The sequence below is a fragment of the Lagenorhynchus albirostris genome, chromosome 18 (genome assembly GCF_949774975.1).
Source record: "Lagenorhynchus albirostris chromosome 18, mLagAlb1.1, whole genome shotgun sequence".
In the NCBI taxonomy this organism is placed as follows: Eukaryota; Metazoa; Chordata; class Mammalia; order Artiodactyla; family Delphinidae; genus Lagenorhynchus; species Lagenorhynchus albirostris.
In genome coordinates, this window is record NC_083112.1 from 77913284 (window position 1) to 77934399 (window position 21116).

Below are 21116 nucleotides of genomic sequence, written 5' to 3' on the forward strand. Positions count from 1 at the left end.
GTGAGTGTGGTTCACACACACACGTGTTTGCTTCTCCGCTTTGGTCCTGATGGCTTGATGACCACCCGCTGACGCAGCGCAGCCCCCGTGGCTCTCCAGCGGGTGGAGTAGCAGGGGGAGGTGGGCCCAGCGCCCCCAGAGGACAGCCCGTTGTGACGGGCGGGCGGGTGGACACAGCTCCGCAGCAGGGGGCCTGGCCCTACGTCTGGGGTGGGGTGGCGGCCTCCCTGGGCCCGTGGGCAGTTCTGACACCTGGTCCCTACGGTCGGTGTTCTCGCTGCGGGTAGGGGGACCAGATGTTCAGTATTTAACGAAAGGGGTGATGGAGGGAGGTCATTCAGAGGCGGCCAGCAGGGCCGCGGGGAGACGGATAGTAATAAAGATCGACTGTCAAACCAGGACAGGCCCGGGCGGAGTCCACTCTTTCCTGCTGTCGCCGCTGCTCCCCGAGGGGCTCGGGTGCCCTGGGCCCCGTTCCCGCGGACCCGGGCAGTGGTTAGAGATTAGTGACGGCGAGTGGCAGAGCTCGGAGGCACTGATTGTGGGGCTCAGGGGGACGCGAGGAGCACAGGGTGGGCGCCGACCACTGCTGCCCCTCACGAGGGCGCGGAGGCACCTTGTTGTTGTAAACGAAGTGCTGAGGTCAGAGATCGCTGAGGTCGATGAAAGCGGGGCGGGGGCTCTGCACCGCACGTTCCGTTCGGGGCGTCCATCCGGGGGCTGGCCCCGTGCGCCCCTTCTGCCCGAGCGCGTGGTGGGTAGCCCACAGCGGCCGCGCCGTTGACTCGGTGCCAACGCGGGACAGACGCTCGGCCACCTCCATTCCCTCCGGGGCCCCAGCCAGGAGGGGCGGGGTGGGGGGAGGCAGGTTTACAGCCGGCCGGGACTGACATTCCTCCTAACGCAGAGCCAGCTTCTTTTCCAGTCCTGTTGTAATTTAGAATTTAGGGCTCACTATAAAGTTTTGTGGTTTTAAAAATTGACTTGAAGTAGGCAAGGGGAGAATTGTCCGAAGTTACTTGTTTGTTCAAACTAGAAACTCAGAGGGAAGGAGCGGAGCTAACTTAGGTCCGATCTCAGCTCTGCTTTGCTGGGACACCGGGGAGGAAGGAAGGGCCACTGGACGTGCTGACACGTGACTGTCCCCGGGTCCCGGGTGTGTTTCCATCTTGGGGCAGCTTTTCAGAATTCCAGGCTTGATTTTACTAGAGAGTGGTTTTCCGGGGGCTGGGAGGCTGCGCCAATGTGTGAGGTCGGGTTGAACTTTCACGCTGATGGGGACAGACAGAAAGGAGGCTGCGTGGTCCCCACCGTCTTTCTGAATGCGCCCCGGGAGCCTCGGCACGGACTCGGTTCTGGAGTGCGAGGATGAAGAGAGGGCAGGGGAGAAGCCTTACTTACCGTCCCGAGTCTGAGGTTCCTCACCCCAGCCCGGCCAGCTGTAGGGGACACAGTGCTAGACGGAGCTCGTGATAAGAGCTGCCACGTGCCTCTTCTCCGTGTTTGCTTCCAAATGCCTGGCGCTACATATGCCTCAAACATACTGCAGTCGGTTTCTGCTTCCCAGTAGCTCCCAGGAGTAAGCAACGCAGTGTCCCTGCAGGTAAACAGCAACCTGATTAAGTACCCCCACCCTGCCCCCAGACACGGATGAAATGCTCTGTTCATGGTTCGGTTTACCTGGGGATCAGGGCATGAGGGCTGGTTTCCTGCAGCCCTCCTGTGTAGGTGGTGTCATTTGGGCCCCCAACTTACAGACAGCGAGGGGAGGCCGCCAGCCCAGGTCACACAGGGGCTGGGGGCAGAGGCTGGCCTGTCTCCAGGGCAGGTCCTTCGGTAGGCAGCCCGCTGGGTCCCACAGCTTGACCGCTGAGAGTGGCTGGGGAGAGCGCCACACCCTTGGGCGGGCCCGGGGCAGAGGCCCTTTCTTATGGTTGGAAGTGCTGCTACTGATTAGCTGGTGGTCACAGCCCCCAACTCCTTTCCTGTGGAGCCCCCTCCATGGACCAGCCTGGTGCCCCCGTGAGGCTAAGACCTCCAACGTGCAGCTCTACGGCTGCAGCGAAATCAGCCAGACAGCGCCCGCCCCTGCCCGCTCTCAAATCCATTGGACAGAACCATAAAGAGGCGAATATTCCGGAGCCATGTCCCGGGACCCAGTGCCGAACACACGCCCAGGCGGGGCCGTGCATTTAGTGTCGGGACGCTTTCAAAGGTGGGTGGTTTTCTGGCAGCCGCCCGGAGCTCAGGGCCCGATAGACCTACAGTTGGTGTTTGTTAGGATCTGCGAACGAGACACGTTTGGTTATCGGAGTAGAGGGTGAACGTTGAAAGCAAGTTCCGTTGGATTTCCGTGGCCGTGACTAGTTGCAAATTCGTCCGCACGGTATCACCTAACAGTTCACAAAGCCCTGTGCATCTTTCTGAAATTATTTTTTATGAATTTCATGATCCTCGTGGATGTAAGAATTCGTATTATTGAACATGTTGGAACAGAAAGGAGTCGTGTCCTGTGTAATGGCAGTATTGAAATTGTGTTACCTGTCCTCGTGCCTGCCTTCTAGAAGGTCTCGTGGGCTTTTAATTCTTGTTTAAGCTGGGGCTTCTAAGGCCGCAGGTGTTCCAGGCAGGATGGAAATTTTATTCCCATTGTTTGTGGGCCATTTAATTAAATGGCCATTCGGGCCATTTAATCTTTTGCTGGTAGCTAAGTGTTGATAAGGATGAATTGAAACCAGGTATCAGTTTGGGCGTACCTGATTGAGGACAAGCAAGCCATACCCAGGCAGGTGGCGTAGGACACAGCGGGGTCAGACGAGCCCTGTGGCTTAATTACCTCTTGTCCCACCGGCCCCGGGCTTCTCCGCTCTCCCGTTCCCTCTCCCTCACCTGCCTTTCTTCCTCCGTGACAAACCCGGATCCCCTCCCCTTACCCTCCGTCATCCCCCGTCCTTAGGGCGCATCTTCTGAGTTCGACTGGAAACGTTCCCCTCTCAACCAGAGGAAACGCTGTGGTTTTCCTGCCCTTCGGAGGATCCCCATCCCAGCTCTAAGCCACCACAGGGCGGGGCGACAGGAAGGAAGGAGCAGAGCTGGGGGCTGCCCTGGCTGCTCATCCGGGCCGCTCCGTGTTCCGGCCCCACACCCGGGGCTTACTGTGTGTGTTCCTGTGCCGTGACAGGTGCTCTGTGTGGGGAAGCCTTGACAGAGACACATGAAGGTGAAACACCCCTGACCACAGGACGGCTGCAAACACCCAAGGCTGTTCGTCCTGTAGTTTCCAAAGGATTCATGAGATACTTATGCGGCACTTTTTTTATTGTAGTAATTTACCACTGTAACCATTTCATGCTATAAAATCAGAGGCACTAAGTACATTCACACGCTTGTCAATCATCCCACCGTCCATCCCTGGACTCTTCGTCTGAGATGGAAACTCTGTCCCCATTTCACACTAGCTGCCCCTCCCCCCCGCCCCGGTGATCACAGTTGTGCTTTCTGTCTCCGTGACTTTGACCTGTCGAGACGAGTCCCTCCTCTAAGTGGAGTCACACAGGATTCCCCTCAGCAGAGTGTCCGGAGGGCTCATCCACGTTGTACGTGTGTAGAAATCCCCCTCCTCTTTCAAGCTCATTAGTTGCATGTATATCACTCGTTTTGTTTATCCTTCATTGTTGGTAGACACACGGGTTGCTTCCTGCAGCAGTTTTTTATGGACCCAAAGCCTCAGGTTGCCCCAGCCTCCACCGGAGAAGGCCGTATCACCTGTCTCTAAAGCTCGTCGCTTCGCACAGGCCTGCAGCTGGGCGGCTCCCTCCTGGCCGCTGTGCCCCAGCTGCTCTCCTGCCCTTGCCTGAAACCCCCTTTCCCGGGAATTCTTTACAGCTGGTCTTTCTCCACACTGACCCTCATCGCCGCCCTTCCAGCACACGTGTGGCTGCTTTGCTGTCAGCTTGCCTTCACCCCTCCCGCAGCTCAGGGGGACTCAGAGGGAGCTGCCTTGGTACCGCTGGCCCAGCCCAGCCTTCTGGGGCCAGAGCAGGGGCGGGACCGAGGCCCCCTCAGGCGCGGGCAGGCTCTCACCCCTCCATCCAGGGCCGAAGCCTGGCTGGCTCCGTGGACTTGGACTTGCCATGCATCCCCCCCACTCACGGCTGGGGTCCGTGTGTGTGAAGTGGGCTCGGCTGGGGGCAGCCCGGCTCCCCTTCCAGAACCCCCTCTCTGTCTGCTTTGGAAGAAGCCGCACGGGCGATGGCAGGTGAAACTGCAGAAACCCCGGCAGTTCCGGGGCCCGCCCGAGCCCTGTGCTTTCTGGGTCTGTGGACACGCAAGCCCCGGGGGTTGGGAGCCCCGCACGGGGGTAAGGCGGGGGCTCAGGCGTGTTCTGAAAACAAGGAAGTGGAAGCTTGCTGCTGGGGTTTCTACCGGGATGAGGCTCAAGACCTGTGAGCAGAGATTGTCCTACTTGGGGAAGAGGTCGTTTTCCAGTTACAAAGAGCTGAACGAGCGGGACGGAATGTGAGATGCACAATAGGGCCTCATGTATTTGGAATAAAAGCTGGTGAAATGGGTACATGAAGAGTTCACAGCCAGAAGAATAATTTTGCTCCTGAGTCACATCCAACTTTATTTCGGAATGTACGGCCGCACCCCAAAGCAGACGGGGCGGGCTCTCTCATCACAGAGTCAGGTCAGTCGTTGATCAGGAGGGGACGTGGGGTTCTTTGGAAAACACAGTTTTAGAAAACATTTTAACAGCCAAACATACTTGGATTGAGAAGAAATATCCCCAAGTTCTCCTGTGGTAAATGTTTGTGATTTTGGCTGTACGGCCTTTATGCTACTGCGTATTCCAGACACTGCTGCGTATTCCAGACACTGCTGCGTATTCCAGACACTGCTGCGTATTCTAGACACTGCTGCATATTCCAGACACTGCTGCGTATTCCAGACACTACTGCGTATTCTAGACACTACTGCGTGTTCTAGACACTGCTGCGTATTCTAGACACTACTGCGTATTACAGACACTGCTGCGTATTACAGACACGTGCAGTCCATACAATTCCAATTTTTATAAAAGACACAACTCTGCCCCGGGCCCAGTGGAAGTGGGGCCTGGGGTCAGGGCAGGGCTGAGGCTTCCTGCCCTGTCCCGGGGAATCAGGGCGTCTCTCCCGGCACCTGAGGTGCCCACCCACCGCAAAGCTCCCCAGGCTGCTCCCTGGGGTCTCAGCACATCACCGGCCACGTGGCTGAGCCCAGTCTTCAGCCCCCTGCCCTCCCCAGAGGTCAGCAGCAGGTTGGGAGTTCCAACCCTGTCATCAGTGTGTGGCCAGCTCCTCCCCTGAAACCATCCACGTACCCACCTGAGCCACCTGGGGAGGTGTGGCCGAAAGAGGCCCGTTTTGAAATACAAGGACACTCCGGCCTCACAGGAAATTCCAAGGGCTTGAGAAGCTCTGTGCCGGGAACCACATCCGCAGTTTGTTTCAGGAATCATTTGCTCTCCTTTTCCCACCCACCGTCTGGCGCCCAGCCCTCCTGTTTCCCGCCTCCTCTCCAGGCCGCACTTGCGGCTTCTGTCCCCGGGCCTTGCGTCCTGGGCAGTGTCTTGGTTCCCAGCTGACAGTCACTGCCCCTTCCTATTGCCACTGCCCCTTCCGCGGTCACTGCCCCTTCCTACGGTCACTGCCGCTTCCTAAGGCCACTGCCCCTTCCTATGGCAGGCAGGCCGCGCTGTTCCTGGTGGATAATTTGGACCCCACCCCTGCTTCAACCCAGGGGCCATCACAGAGGCCTCGCCACCCCCCTGCCCCGGGAAACTGGCCCTTGGACAGACAGGTACCTCCATGGTTCCAAGACGTGTGGCCTTGTGTGTCAGGGCGTGTCCGCGGAGGAGGGGACCTGGGGCTGGCGAGGGGCGCTCGTGCTGAAGGCCGATCGTCTCCCTCCTCACCAGCCTCTTCCCTCCCTGCTGAGCCCAGCCGGCCCTGACCGCCCCGCCCCGCCATCTGCTGCCTCTGCCTTTCTGTTTGTGCTTCTCGCGCGCTGCCCGTCACGTGCCCCCCGGCACCAGCCTGGTGGACCAAGTGCACCCACACAAGCCTAGGCCCCCCAGGTGCCTCAGCACAGTCTGCGTGGGGTTGACGCTGAGTCTGTGTTTCATGACCCCGGACGCAGACAGTGGGTAGTTTTCCCCTCTGCATAAAGTTAGCCTGTGTTGCTGTAGTAACGAAGGAGCTTAGACACGCGGGAAATTAGCTTTTGCACCCAGTTCCATGGGGGCGGCCGGGGGGCATGTCCCCTCACTCAGTCAAGCAGTACTCCAGCACCACAGGGCGCTCCAGACTTAACTCCATTATGACCGTCGACAGCGTCAGATCCCGCGAGACCACCCTCTGCTCCAGACGCGGGTCACAGGTCCAGGTTGCCACCTGTGCTTCTGACCCACCGGCTACAGTCAGAGGCTCCCACGGCCCCTCCTCGGGTTCGGTTAAATTGCTGGAGCGCTCACAGAGCTCAGAGAAGCACTTTACATACTCACTCACCAGCTTATTATAAAAGTACACAATTCAGTGTAACCGAGCAAGGGCTGTGAGCCTGCAGCACAGAAAGCCAAACTCCGAGAACAGGTGTTCGCGGCAAAATAACGGTTTATTTCAGGTGCCAAGCAAGGGGGTGGGAGACAAGCCTCAGATCGCTCTCTCGGACACTGAGTTGGGGTTTTGTTTTGTTTTGTTTTGTTTTTCCTTGCGGCACGCGGGCCTCTCACTGTTGTGGCCTCTCCCGTTGCGGAGCACAGGCTCCGGACGCGCAGGCTCAGTGGCCATGGCTCACGGGCCCGGCTGCTCCGCGGCATGTGGGATCTTCCCGGACTGGGGCACGAACCCGTGTCCCCTGCATCGGCAGGCGGACTCCCAACCACTGCGCCACCAGGGAAGCCCCAAGTTGGGGGGTTTTTAGGGGAAGAAAAAGAGACTGGGGTTCACCATCATCTAGTGACATTTCGGGAGCCAGGATGTCCCTGGGTTTACGATTCTCAGGCCAGGTGGTCCCTGGCTCAGGGGTCTGTTCACTCATCTCGCCCTGGAGAGACAACCTGAGTTTGTAGGTAATGATGACGTCTGTGATAGCGGTTTTAGTCTGTTAACAATGTTATCGACAGCAGCGATCTTAGCATCTGACCCTGTTGATTAGTGTTCCGTGAGCACAGGATTGAGGTCAGAGGGCACGAGACAGGGAGTAAAGTTTTGCATGGAGGGATGAATCATAAACTCAGTTAGGGAACAAGGTTTCATCAGGAACAGCCAGATGGAAGAGGTGCACAGGACAAGCAGTGGGGAGGTGGTGTGGAGGGTCCAGGCCACCACAGTCCCCATCTGCACGTGCTCGCCAGCCACCAACTGGGAAGGTCTCCAGACCCGTCCTTTGGGTTTTTATGGGGACTTGGTGTTGGGAAATCTTATGGAAAACTTTAGGGACGTTGCAAGTTTTCATTAGTTTACATCTTTAAGGCTCTTTCATACTGTCTGTGAATTCTTTAAAGTAACTCAGTTTGATAGGTATTGGTGAGGCTGAATGCTGTTTCTGGCAATAGCTTGCTGCTCTATTTTCAGCAAGTTTCCCTGTTTTTTTCATTTTATTCAACCAGTAGTTAAGGAGCGCCCACTGTGGACCAGGTATTGTGCTAGCTGCTGGGAATACAGAAAAAACCAGACAACAGAAATAAGAATTGCTCTCTTCCCTGAAGGAACTTAAAGTCCAGCGGGAGAAACCGGCAAAGGGGCACAGTTTCGTTCTTGCACGTGAAGGAATCTCACAGGGTGAGGTGCAGGGATTTTCTTTGGGAGGGTCCTGCCCAGGCCCTGGCGTGGGTGCAGATGTCCTGAGTCAGCTTCCTCGAGGGCAGCTGGCTGGGGGACCTTCCTCTCACCCAACTCGTGTTTCCGGTAGGAAACTCTAGACCAAGCAGCCCACCCAGGGGCCAGCCTCAGGGCTGGGAGTGTTTGTTAGGGGTGAGGCCACACTTGTACTTGGCACTAGCGACCTGTCTCCGACCTGTCTCCTTGACTCATAACTGGGAATGAATGAGTAATGGTTACTCATAGGGCTCTAGTGACGGCCCTTCTCTGATGAGCAAAGGAAGAAAGTCCTTTTTCCCTTACCTTTTCCCTAGGCCAGCAGGTAGCAAACTTGTTTTGAAAAGGGCAAATCTTTTGGGTTTATGGGGGTCTAAGTATTTACAATATAGTAACTGTCTTAGGCTCTCAGGGCTTCGAGCTCTGTGGCAATGCCTCAGCTCTGCCATCTGGCAGGAAGGTGGCCGTGGACCGTTCATGGTGCTGGCCTGGCTGTGCTCCAGTGAGGCTGCGTTTACCAGTCTCCTGCTTTGTCCTGGACTGAAGGGGTGGCTGTTGGCCCATGAACTTGACTACCCCTCCCCCTGACACTTGGCGCCTGTATCACTTTGCCAGTTTCCAGGTAGCTTTAACTGAAAATACTACTTTTCGCTTGCCTCCGGTGTTGCGGAGCACAGGCTCCGGACGCGCAGGCTCAGCGGCCATGGCTCACAGGCCCAGCCGCTCCGCGGCATGTGGGATCTTCCCGGACCGGGGCACGAACCCGTGTCCCCTGCATCGGCAGGCAGACTCTCAACCACTGCGCCACCAGGGAAGCCCATGTTCTCCATCTTTTTATCTTGATGACTTCGTTCATGGATGGATAGACGTACATGTGGCTCGAGGTGCAAACATAAAAGAAGAGCATGGGGTGAAAGCCCCTCTTGCCTGCCCCCCCAGGGCCCCCCACCTTCCCGCCGCGCATGGGGCTGGCGAGTGGGCACACATGCGGGGAATGACAGGGAGGGTGGGTAAAGCAGGCTTGCACACTGGCAGCATTTGGGTGCTGTCTTGTTTCATGGAAATGACGCAAGGGCTTTCTTCCCTCATAAAGTCCAGGATAGGGCCCAGCTGTCCCAAGAACCTGAGCGACAGAACCTTGAGGACTGGGGGACCGCCTTGCTGGGCCCAGGATGCTCGGGCTACGGGGGACGTCCTGTCTCTGGCCGAGCCGACTTTCCTGGGGCTGCTGCTCCGTCACAGCTCAGAAACCACTTTGCCCAGTTCCCACTTCGTCCCCGCAGCCTCTGGGCTCTGCTCGCGTGAGCCTGCTTGCCGTCTGGTACCGGCCCCGGCGTCTGCGGTGAACAGAGCAGAAGGGCCTCCAGGGCGCCCAGCTATTCTTAGCCTCCTGCTATCTTTAGCTGATGCCGTCAGGCCACCTCCTCACGGGAGGGTTTAGGAAACTGCGAGGCTGCCTCGCCACCTCTTTGAAAGGCAGTAAAGGAGACTGGGAAGCTGCTCTTGTGGTCAATAATGAATCTGATTTGAAGCAGACTGGGAAAAATAATCGCTCTTAAATAGCTCATAAGTATGATTTGTTGAATTCTTTAGGTAGAACGCGAGAGTCCACACCACTCCATTGGCCAGAATTTATACTTAAGAAAATTCAGTGCTGATTCTTAGTTACACATTTGGTCTCCGGGGGGAGGGGTGCCCATGCCACCTCCTTCCCCGTTTTCTGTTTCCGGGTTAAGTGTGTTCCTGACCCGTGGACGTGAGCGTTTCTTCATGGGACGTACGGTCATCTTTGGGAAACCTCAGCAGCCTAAGCGTAGACAGTGGACTGAGCGGCTGCATCGCGGGGCCGAGTGGAAGATGCCGCCTCAGGGCCCATCGGCAGTGGTTTCTTTCCGGGGCTCTGTACTCTTTGTTTGCGGCCCACCAGAGCCTCGTGGGAGGAGAGGCGTTGATGGGGGCGGACGAGGATGGCACATTCCTGATGGGTGAGAGCGTCCGTGGGGCAGGGTCACACCTCACAGCGGTCAGTAGCTTCCACGCCTGTCCCTCGATTCCCGTGTGACGTCGACTCTCTCATCCTCAAGGGATATAGGCGTTAGCTCCTCACACATCACTGTGTCTGTGATAAAGTAATGGGGGGCACGCAGAAAACAGACACAGTGAAGGCGCTGGACCCCCGTGCCAGTTTGGGTTGGGGGCTGCGGGGGGGATTCACACGGGGCGATCACGGAGGTGGGCTCGGGCGGGCGGGGCGATCACGGAGGTGGGCTCGGGCGGGCGGGGCGATCACGGAGGTGGGCTCGGGCGGGGCGATCACGGAGGTGGGCTCGGGCGGGGCGGGGCGATCACGGAGGTGGGCTCGGGCGGGCGGGGCGATCACGGAGGTGGGCTCGGGCGGGCGGGGCGATCACGGAGGTGGGCTCGGGCGGGCGGGGCGATCACGGAGGTGGGCTCGGGCGGGGCGATCACGGAGGTGGGCTCGGGCGGTTGGGGAGAGATCACAGAGGTGGGCTTGGGCGGGGGGGGAGATCACGGAGGTGGGCTCGGGCGGGGGGGGGGAGATCACAGAGGTGGGCTTGGGCGGGGGGGGAGATCACGGAGGTGGGCTCGGGCGGGGGGGTATCACGGAGGTGGGCTTGGGCGGGGGGGTATCACGGAGGTGGGCTTGGGCGGGGGGTATCACGGAGGTGGGCTCGGGCGGGGGGTATCACGGAGGTGGGCTTGGGCGGGGGGGTATCACAGAGGTGGGCTTGGGCGGGGGGGTATCACAGAGGTGGGCTTGGGCGGGGGGTGGGTATCGTGGAGGTGGACTCACACCCCCACTGCAGAGCTGGGCTCCCGGGGAGAAAGCAGCGAGGCCCCCGCCTGGGCATGGCCCTTCCTGACCTGCAGAGCTGGCCACTGGACCGAGCAGGTGAACCCAGGCTTGGCACAGATCATGGATTTGTAAATAATTTCATAAGGGAGAAGCTTTTCGGGGGCTTTCAGGTGTTTGGAGGGGAATTGCTGTAACGTTTCCAACTTCCCGGTAGAAGTTGATCAGTATTTCCTGGCTGGTTTTGTCTGCACAGACCTTCATCAGGGCGATTATCTGCTCACCACACACCTCACGTCAGCCGTTTATCCGTTACCAGAGGCAACTGGAGTTTCAGCGCGTCACCCAGAGAGCAGGGTTCTTGGGGGAAAAGATCTAACATGTCAAAGGCGAGGGTTGAGTAGGACGGGAGCTCGTGAAGGGTGGGAATGAGCTGAGCCCCGCCGGCGGGCGGGCGTGAGGGGCACTTGTCTGAATCGGGTTGCCATTGTGGTGAAGTAAGTGGGCTTTTCAACAGAGCTTCCTCGTGGGAAGATACTTCCGTTCATTATACCTTCTTTCTTAAATAAATCAAATAAAATATTAAAGAGTAAAATTAGCTTTCTTACTAAATGAAGAGGAAATGCCACCAGAGCAACGACAGAGGCTGCGCTCAGAGCTCTTCTGATGACAGCGCAGTTCCTGACTCGACATGCGTGTCCCGTTTCCCCAGCAGACGCCCAGCCTGCGCCTCGTCCAGCCCCCGCCAGCCCCCATTCCCCAGGGCTCTCCTCTGTGCTGATGGATTTCTGTTTTGTATTAGGTCCGTGGTAATGTGACGATGTAGGTGGGAATTGGCCCTGCGTGTTAGAACCTGATTTGTCCCATTCAGTGACCGCCTGGCCCGGCTTGTGTGTCCCCTTAAGGGGTGAGGGGTGGGGGACATAGGGGAGGCCACCCTGCCAGACCGTGGATCCAGGGGAGGGCAGGTGGGCTGAGCCGGGTCAGAGGAAGCAACCAGCCCTCAGGGGCCTGGTGTCCAGGGAAGGCTGTCGGACAAGTGTCAGGTACAGCAGGGAGGAGAGTGGGTCCCCAGTGCCTAGAGGGAGCATGGCCTGCATGGCGTGGGCCCGGGGCGCACCGGTGTTTGCCCGTCACGAGTGCTGATAGGTCATTAAAGCTCAGGCAGAGCCTTCCTCCTGTTGGGAGGGTGGGCCTGGAGTGTCTATCCTTAACCTGTCAGCAGGGGCGCGTCTGCCGTACGTACCCTTACCCAGGGTTCTGCAGGTGCTGTGGTGGGCGGTGGGGGGGCGTGGTCGGGACCACAGGACCATCTTACCCGTCTGCTGGTGCATCGGCTTTATTTGGGGAATGTTAACTTCAACATCTTTTAAGTTAAAACAAATTCTGGGGACTTCCCTGGTGGTACAGTGGTTAAGAATCCACCTGCCAGTGCAGGGGACACGGGTTCGAGCCCCGGTCCGGGAAGATCCCACATGCCGCGGAGCGGCTGGGCCCGTGAGCCATGGCAGCTGAGCCTGCGCATCCGGAGCCTGTGCTCCGCAACGGGAGAGGCCACAACAGTGAGAGGCCCGCGTACCGCAAAAAAAAAAAAAAAAAAAAAAAAGTGTTAGTCCGTGCACATGGAGCACACTTTTGACCATCAAACTTTGCAGGTCCACCCTCAGGCTGTTTGAACAGCCGAACCCCGGCTGTATTGGACTAAAAGTAAATTTATTAGTATGGTAAATATTAGCAACCAGTGTGACCCAATACTAAAGTGTCATTTCCCTTCCGTAACTGTGCAGATTTCACAGTGGACAGCGATACAAACCAGCCTCTTAGTCAGCGATGCTTTGTTTTTATTGACGTAACAAAAGCTCTCCTGTTTCCCGCCACTGGTGCCCACTGCTCACGTTGCTTGTGGGAGCGTCATCCCGGTGTCGATGGGATGGCAACTCCAACAGCTGAGTGTTGTTTTAAATGTCCCTCAACTCCCAGAATGTAGTAGAGGTGCTGTGAGCCACCGCTGTTGAGATCTGGTCTTCCTCCTTCAGGAAGGGCTCGCAGTAGCTTATGCAATTAAATGCAACAAAAAGCAGGACATTTAAGAAGAAAAGCGTCAGCAGACAGCTGCTTACATTAGCTCTTTGTTTTCTTGCAGTTAAAGTAAAAAATGGAGACGTCCATCTGGGTTTGGATTCGTTACCTTTATTGGGCAAAGCAGACTCTTCCATTCAAGGGAGAATTAATTATAAAAGGACATGGGGAAATCGATCATCTTAAACTGTGATTTTGCTCCTGTTTCCAAAATGTTCAGATTAAGGTGTTCTTCTTTAAATAAAAGTTGATCCCTCTGAGAATCGCACAGGCCTGGTATCCTCTCTGTGACTGCTGGACTTTGCTTTCCGAATTCCTACAAGGCTCAAGTTAGAGAACCCACAGCAGTCATTTTTAAGGTTTTCGGCAGCAGAGCCTCATCTCAAAATAATTTCATCTGTATAAATGTGTAAGTTCCAAGTTTTACCATTTACTTACTATAAATTCAGAGAAAGTGAAACTTTAATGAGCAGGAAATTTGCAGTCAGAGGTTATAGGCTGCCCGCTGGGGTCCATCTCTACTGCCGGGCTCTCTTTTGCTTGCGTCGTGTAGGGAAAATCTTGCTGACGTATGAGTAGTCGTGAAGGTGGCAGGCTTTGGGACCCTTCCCTTTGCAGTGCAAACAGTCCCAGAACCTCCAGAGAGGCATACGTGGAGCTCCATTCTCTAGCAGCTGCTTGAAATCACCTAATATAGTTGCCTGCGTTTCTGAACGTGTGCGCACATCTTAAAATGGTTGCTAGCTGGATATAGTGCAGGTGAAGCACCCAAGCTTGCCCCTTGGCGTGAGCGAGCATAGAGGTCTCTCCCTCCATCCACACCTTGCACTGTATATGGACCACGGTACCAGGATGCTGGTTGTGAGGGCAGCGTGGATGGAAGGTGAGACCGGGGCCAACCAACTGCCCTGGGTTTGAATATGACTCTGTCACTCAGCAGTTGTTTGACCTTTGGCAAGTTATTTAGTTTTTCTTAGCCTCGGTTTTCTGGTCTGTAAAGTGGGAATTGTAACAATGCCTTCTTCCTGGGAATCTTATGATGATTAAATGAGAAAATATATGGAAAGCGATTAAGTAATATCTGACATAGTAAGGGCACAAAAAGTATTAGCTAATTTTATAGGAAAAAATGTGATTCTGGGACAGCACAGCTACCTCCTAAGGTTAGCAACTCTGACAGTCGAGCATTATTTTAGCTTCGCCTCAGTTTCTAGAAAATCATGTATGTAAGCCACTCATGGCACTCAGCAAAGAAGGCCAGGCTGATGAAAGAGAAAAGAACTGCTAATTATGAGTTGTAGTATCCCTCTTCCAGGAAGGACTTGAAGTAGCTTACTGGAATTTAAAAAAAAGAAAAAAAAAGTCAGTGTGGAGCTACAAACAATAGAAAAAGTTGTGTTCTGAGGTGTGCACGCAAAAAGGGAGTTAACCTGGCAACACGAATTAAATTTAAATGTGGGTGGTTTCTAGCGTGTTAATGTTTACAGCACACTTGAGTGTGCGGGTTTTCTGTCAGTATTTTGAGAATCGTGCCCTGGTGGTGTCCACGTAGTTGAGTGTCCATGGTGGAGGGAGAGTCTGACAGCAAGCAGATCACCTGTTAAATTACATAGTAGACAACCCGGATGTTGGCAAGGATGTGGCACTGTTAGAACTCATATATATGTATACCGCTCGTGGGAACGTAAACTAAGGAGCACTTCAGACAGCTGTTCGGCCATGTCCGGTCAAGTTACATATATACACCCGGAAGCAACCCAGACATTGGTCAGAGGTAGGAAAAAACCAAAATAATTCATGGTATGTTTATATAGTGGCACAGCACACGTGATATAAAATGAGTGAACAACACATGTGACTCTCACAGACCTAGGGTTAAGCCCAAAGAAGCCAGACGGAAAGAGTACCTTTTACAGAGTTCCATTTAGTGAAGTTCAAGCCAGGCACAGAGGTCGCGGTGCCAGGTGCCCTGGCGGGAGTGGCTGGGAATAGTGGGAGAGGCTTCTCAGGGCAGAAGAGATGTTCCGTTTCTTGATCCCGGTCTGGGTACCCAGGTGAAGGCTGGGCTGCACACTTGGATGGGCACTTTTTGTTTGTAGGTTACTTTTCAAGGGAAGGTTCATCGAAATATAAAGTGATATGGTGGTGAGTATCATGGGGAAGCCTCCAGTGGGACCAGGAGCTAGGGAGCGGTGGGCTTGGTTGGGGGGGGTTTACAGGCCCTGAGGTGAGAGCAGGGAGGAGGGGCGAGTGACCCGGGGACCCTTGGGCAGTGAGGTCAGGGAGGGCCCGGGGGCGGAGACACTTTCTCCTCTTAACTCTGGATGGATGGGAGCCTTGGAGGATTTGGGAAGAGGTGGGAAGGAGGCAACCTTGTTTCTAAAAGCCCCTCTGGCTGTGCTGAGAATCACTGCGGGCTCAGGTGCTGAGCTGATAACCGTAGGGGGTGGTCCCAGTGACCAGGTCCTCCCAAGTACATTCCCCACAGCGGGCTCCCCGTGGTTCCGGGAGACGCTGCTCCAGCGCGCCCTCCGGAGCCCTCTGAGCCCTGGAGCAAGCATGCAGGTGCTGTCGCCTTCTTCCCGGGACCACACTGGTCAGAGCTCCCGGCTTTCCGCGCCCTGAGCTCCAGAGGGCGATGGTGCCCATCCGACAGTCCGTCTGTGTCTGAAGCTGCTGGCGGTTCGGAAAGGCCTCTGTCCCCTGTTCCCTGAGCCTGGAACAGTCGTGGGTGACATTTACGACGTGTATGGACAGCGGGTGATGCACGGGCGGGGCGGGGCTGTTGGTAAGAGGTCTGGACAGCGACGAGGGAGGGCGGCCCGGTCGCGGGCAGCTTCAGGTGGAGGTGGGCAGGAAACGCGGTGGCCTCTGGCCGTGCCCGGCTGCAGCCACCTGCCGAGGCCCTGGGCGAGGACGACGCCCTGTGAGTCGCCCGGGCGAGGAGGGCTCGGGGGCGGGCCACTGGAGGAAGGCCCCCCACACCTGCCGAGCTCCTCCATGGCCGTCTCTTTAAGGCCCCTCTCCCCCGCGACACACGTCCCATGGGGAGAACTGTAAGGTGTGCATCTCAAGTAAAAAGAACTGTGTCCCTTGGAAATTTCCCGTGGGGTGTGTGGTTTATACTTAACTTCCTTTAAATTTAACGGTACTTAACTTTAGACCTTTTTGCTAGATAATACTTCATTTTTGGAGAATTCAAAGGAGGGGGATTTTTAGAATTAAAATCACATCACATTCACCACGGGTGGTTTCAGAATTCTTAGGGTTTATTCCATTGCCACCGTTTTTTTTTTTTTTAAAGTTTATTTATTTATTTATTGGCTGCATCGGGTCTTAGTTGCGGCACGCATGGGCTCTTCGCTTCGTTGCGGTGCATGCGCGGGCTTCTCTCTAGTGCTGGTGCTCCAGCTCGGTCACCCCACGGCATGTGGGTTCTTAGTTCCCTGGCCAGGGATCGAACTGGCGTCCTCGGAATTGCAAGACAGATCCTTAACCACTGGACCACCAGGGAAGTCCCAGTGCCACTGGGTTTTAGCATTTACAAATCCAAGTCTTTGCAGTTGTTTGAGCTGTAAGGACTCAGTTTGGCAGGTAAGCGCGTGCATCTGTGAATCTGCAGCTGTGGGACTGAGGTGACAGTGGAGGTGGGGACTGAAGCTATAAAACCTGCTGAAAAGCCACGCATTTCAACGTACAGCCACTGAATGTGGTATGAAAGTTATTTGCTGTTAATAGCTACGAAAGGCTGTTATTTCCCAATTTGCTATTAAGTTTATTCTAAAACAGTAGCAGTAAAACACTGGCGTGCAAAATTGCCTTAAATTATGTATGAATATGGTCAAAGACAAAGGGGGTGTGCAAAGAAGAAAATAGATACTAGTGTGTCGTTGTGGGCCATTTGCCTTTCTTGTCCAGACCGTCTGTAATTTTATCTTTATAAAAATAATTGGAACACCAAGTGGTAAAAGGGTACCATTGTTTGTGTTTCTGGCAGCATAATTGGCATAAGGGCTGTGGGGCAAGATTTTTGGACAAAATAAGCTATTAAAATTTTTAATATGCCTGAGTTTGTCTTTTAAGAATAGTAAGAAGAATTAATGACAACTTTATCACGTTGTTTTGAGAATTAAATGAACAATAAATTAAATCAACTGTAAGCCAGCGCCGGTGTCTGGCTTACAGTTGATGGGTATTAGGGTAAACTTGATATCAGCACTAATTTTAGATCCTAGAGAACCGAAAGCGAGACAAGGAAGAACTAAAAATTTGCTCAACTGTGTAAAAATGACGCTAATTACAGTAATTTGTATGAAGCCTATTATCTGTGCATGGTAACAGCCTCCTTTCTCATGAACCACCGGACTCGCCTTGTTTTCGTTCATCCCGATGGCATAGTCCACGTAAGGCGACCAGCCTTCACGATGTGCCCCACGTGTAGCTGTATCTCACGGACTCCAGTGCGTGTTCTCAACCTGAAAATTCCAGAGAACATTCTCGGATTCTGACCTTGAGAATGTTGTGCTTTTCTATTTACAGAACATGCACTTTTCAAATCCTTTATTGCATGTACTGCAAGAGGGGAAAGCAACTCAAGAATTGCTGAGAAGTTCGATAAAGATAACTTCCTAAGCTAATGTGGTTTGGTTTTTAAGCTCAGGTAGCGTAGTTTATGACACAGGGGATGCTGACAGCCTTTCTAGATGCAGAGCGATTTTTGAAGCAGTCATTAGCCGGCTCTGGCTCCTGCAGAGAAGATCTCAAGGATCGGAGCAGAGCTCGTGACGCCCTCATCCTAGCGGCGAAGGGCGCGGATTTTGCGGGGTGTCTGTCTCACCCTTTACAGCATCATAAGTACCAGGGGCTAGTGATGAGCGCATCGTCAGACAGAAAGTGGGAGGGCCGGGGGCGGCCCTGGGGCGTCTCCAGACCCTGACTCTGCGCAGATGCTACAGGTTCATCGAAGCTGAGGAGTCTGTGGAAATACGTTTACGCTGACTTATGTAGTTCAAGGGAAGAAAATGACTCATGGTTTATCTGCACTGGCCTCAGCATGTCCCGCTGTAGTTTAAAAATAGGGCCATCCAGTCGTCCAGGGGGCTTGCTGTGATCTGGGGGGTTTGCCAAGGACCCTGATTGTGCCTGGTTGTGACTGAACCAGCAGTGCAGGTTGTAGGGAAAGCCAGTTTTCACATTTTGAAACTATTTTGTGCTGGTGTGAAAAGTGGCCGTTTTAGTCATAATACTACTCGTAACAGGTAAGACTGAACCAGACCTCCACGGGGGGGAGTTTGGCTGCCTGCCTGTTTTGAGTAAGAAATGCCTTCCTCTTTGGCAAGAAGGTTCATCAAAGAACCGGAAGTGTCCCTGTTCTTTGACCTGATCTGGGCTGATCTAAAAGGGTGTGATTTCAGTGTTTTTCCTCTGTGTTGACTTATCCTGCTTTCCTCTGGTGATTTCAGGGGTAGTCCCTCTCAGTTTGCCAGCTGGTCCACCTCTGAATCTCCCGTTTGGTGACCCCCGGACACATCATATGAAAGTGATAGAGCTTCACCGTGGTTAACCGTTTACAGACGGCACTGCCCCCCGCCCTCTGCTCACCAGCCCTCCCTGTCCAGTGACCTCTACTTGGGATGTTCACTGAACCCCAGTTGACTCTCCTGGCTTTTGCTGGGAAGGCACATTTCTCCACCCACCTCACCTGGCCGACCCGCAGTCATCCTGGTGCGTAGGGTGCGGTGTGGCGTGTCCCTTGTGTGCTCAGCTGTAGTTCGAGATGTGCCTTTGTAGGAACCATTTTAATGTAAATCCTGCGAACTGTGACCACAGGACACACAGGGGCTGCCCTGTTCTTTTCCAAACACGCTTCCAGCTTTACAGGCACCTGAGTCACTTTCAGATGAGTTTCAGTGCAGAGTCAGCTGTGGCCTAAGGTAGAGCCCAAGTGAAGACTCTTCAGAATGAGGAACTTGTGTCTGAAAAGATGATCCTAAATTGCAGTATTTCAAATCAAGTGGAAGGAGAGGGATTTAAACTGTAGCTCTGGTGGTTTATCAGGTCAGAAAGAGGCAGAGCTAATCCGGAGGAAGGACCGTGGTTGGGGTGATGGAAGGGTGTCTCCCGACCCCCCAGTTCTTCCTTCTGTCCGTGTTCATGGCGCTCGGTGGGTTACCGTGGTGATGAGAGTCAAGTTTTGATCTTTGCTGAGATGTGAGGCCGAGACTCCTCCCTGCAGAGGTGGGAGCTACCATTGCCTGGTCGTGGCCTCGCAGGTGGGTTTCCTGTCTGGCGTCCAGCGAGCTGTTTGTCAGAGGGGGCCTCGCCCTGGCGGCGGAGGTGCGGGCAGCACTGCCCGTGTCCCTCCAGCGCCCCGTGCCCCGCCTCCCTGGCCTGCCCGCTGCCCGTCGGGAAGCAGCCACCCTGCATCTGGACACAGTGAACAGACTCTGTCCTCTTGGAGGTTCATGTTTTCCTCCTTAACTAAAAAAATAAAACAAAAACAAGCTTCTCCGTAGCACTGGCTTTGGCTATAACTTCTGTTACCGTTTTCTTTACCGTGTGACACTGTCCCGTGACCCCTTGTTGACACTTGTGGCCCCCAGACTCCAGGTCCAGCCCTGCCCCCCAAGGCGGGTGACTGCCGGTCCCCAGGCCCTGCTTCCTCAACTGGGAAGGATGCCCACGGGGGCGCCTGGTCAGTGCCCGGCACGTGGTCATGGACCCGCACTGCTAACTTCCCAATGGAAATTGGCACTGGACCCAGACGAGACTTACGAGTCTTGAGGGAAATTGGCAACACAATTAAAACAGAATTTAGCTCTTTATGATTTTAGCCCAGGGTTTAAAATGATTATTTAGAGTGTCGTCACTACCCAGCTAATTGTTCGTTCTTTTACTCAGTCCGCGGTCATGGGAGTGTTTTGTAAGTGCTGAGCACCTACTGTGTACCCAGGATGTAGAAGATAAAAAGACACAAGTAAACAAATAGCCTTAAATTGCCGTTTATGATTTATAGATGTCCCTAGTCATGGTTATATTAAAATCATAATAAGAAGCTTTAAAAAAGGAGATACCCAGCTCCCACCCCAAGAAATGAGAAGCTCTGAGAGGCAGGCCCCGGCATTGTTCTTCCTTTTACTGTGTATTTTTTAAATGTATTAATGAACACGTAGCGTAAGATATACCATCCTGACTGTTCTTCAGTGCCCAGTGCAGTAGTGTCAACTGTACTCACATTGGAGCACAACAGACCTCCAGAACTTTCTCCTTTTCCCAGCTGAAGCTCCGTGCCATTGAATCCCCACCCTCGCCCCTCCCCTGTGTCCACCATGTACTTTCTGCCTCTGTGAATCGAAGCGTCTCATACAGATCGTACGTTATTTGTCCTTTTGTAAGTGGTTTGTGTCACTGAGCAGTGTCCTCGAGGTCCATCCATGCCGTGGCAGGTGTCAGAATTCCCTTCCTTTTGAAGAGGCTGAATAATATCCCATCGTGTGTGTGGACCACCGTTTGCGTGTCCATCACCCTATCAGTAGACGTTCGGGCTTCAGATCCTGTGTTATGAATGGTGTTGCTGTGGACGTGGGCACGCAAATGGCTCTTTGACTCCCTGCTTTCAGCCCTTTTCGGTGCGTACCCAGAAGTGGGGTTGCTGGGTCACATGCTAATTCTATGTTTAATTTTGTGAGGAGCCTCCAAGCTGTTTTCCAGGGTGGCTGCACCGTTGTACATCCACAGCGCACTCTCGGCACGTCCTCTCCCGCACCTGCTGTTTTCTGTTTTGACGGTGGCCGCCCTGTTGGGCAGTGTCTCATCGTGGTCCTGATTTGCATTTCCCTGGTGCTCAGTGATGCTGACCATCTTCTCACGTGCCTGTGGACCACGGGTATATCTTCTTTGTAGAAATGTAGGTTCAAGGCCTTTGCCCGTGTTGTGATCGGTTGTTTATTTTTGTGTTGTTGAGCGGCATTGGTATTGTTTTTTCAGAGCTTCCTAAGTGGTACTGATGTGCTAACGGGGCTGGGAACCAGTGATCAGACGTAAAACCAGCCCATAAGCAACGGATCTGAGATTCTGGTTTTGTGCCGTTAGATCTGCTGTGTGTTCGGGAGGGTGGGAGAGGGGCCGGAGCCTCTGGAAAGCTGGCCGTAGGAGGTGGGTCCCTGCTGTGTGTGTCGACAGTGGGCGCGACAGTTCAGAGTCAGGGCCTGGCTGTGGACGGCGGATGTTTCACCTCAGGTGCTGCTTAAACGTTTCTTCAGCACAAATGGGTCCTTGAGGGAGACCAGTCGGGGAGCCAGGGAAGAGCTCGTGATGCCCAGTCCCGATGGGGGGCTGGGCAGGGAGCGGACAGCGAGAGT

General features: G+C 54.5%; 1 protein-coding gene across 8 annotated transcripts in view; it reads left to right on the forward strand.

Annotated features, from left to right (window-relative positions):
* Nucleotides 1–21116, forward strand: part of ATP11A (ATPase phospholipid transporting 11A) — a 119621-nt gene that overhangs the window by 14150 nt on the left and 84355 nt on the right. For 5 of the 8 annotated variants that reach the window (XR_009536849.1, XM_060129491.1, XM_060129492.1 and 2 more), the window contains exon 1: nt 9266–9885. The exons of 1 other annotated variant lie outside the window; for it this stretch is intronic. Coding sequence is in view for 6 of the 7 variants with exons in the window: in XM_060129491.1 (XP_059985474.1) it covers nt 9814–9885 (72 nt within the window). In the remaining variant the exon portion in view is untranslated. Of the gene's footprint in view, nt 1–9264; nt 9886–21116 lie in introns of those variants that run through there. 2 more of the 8 variants (XM_060129498.1, XM_060129496.1) reach the window with 1 other exon arrangement.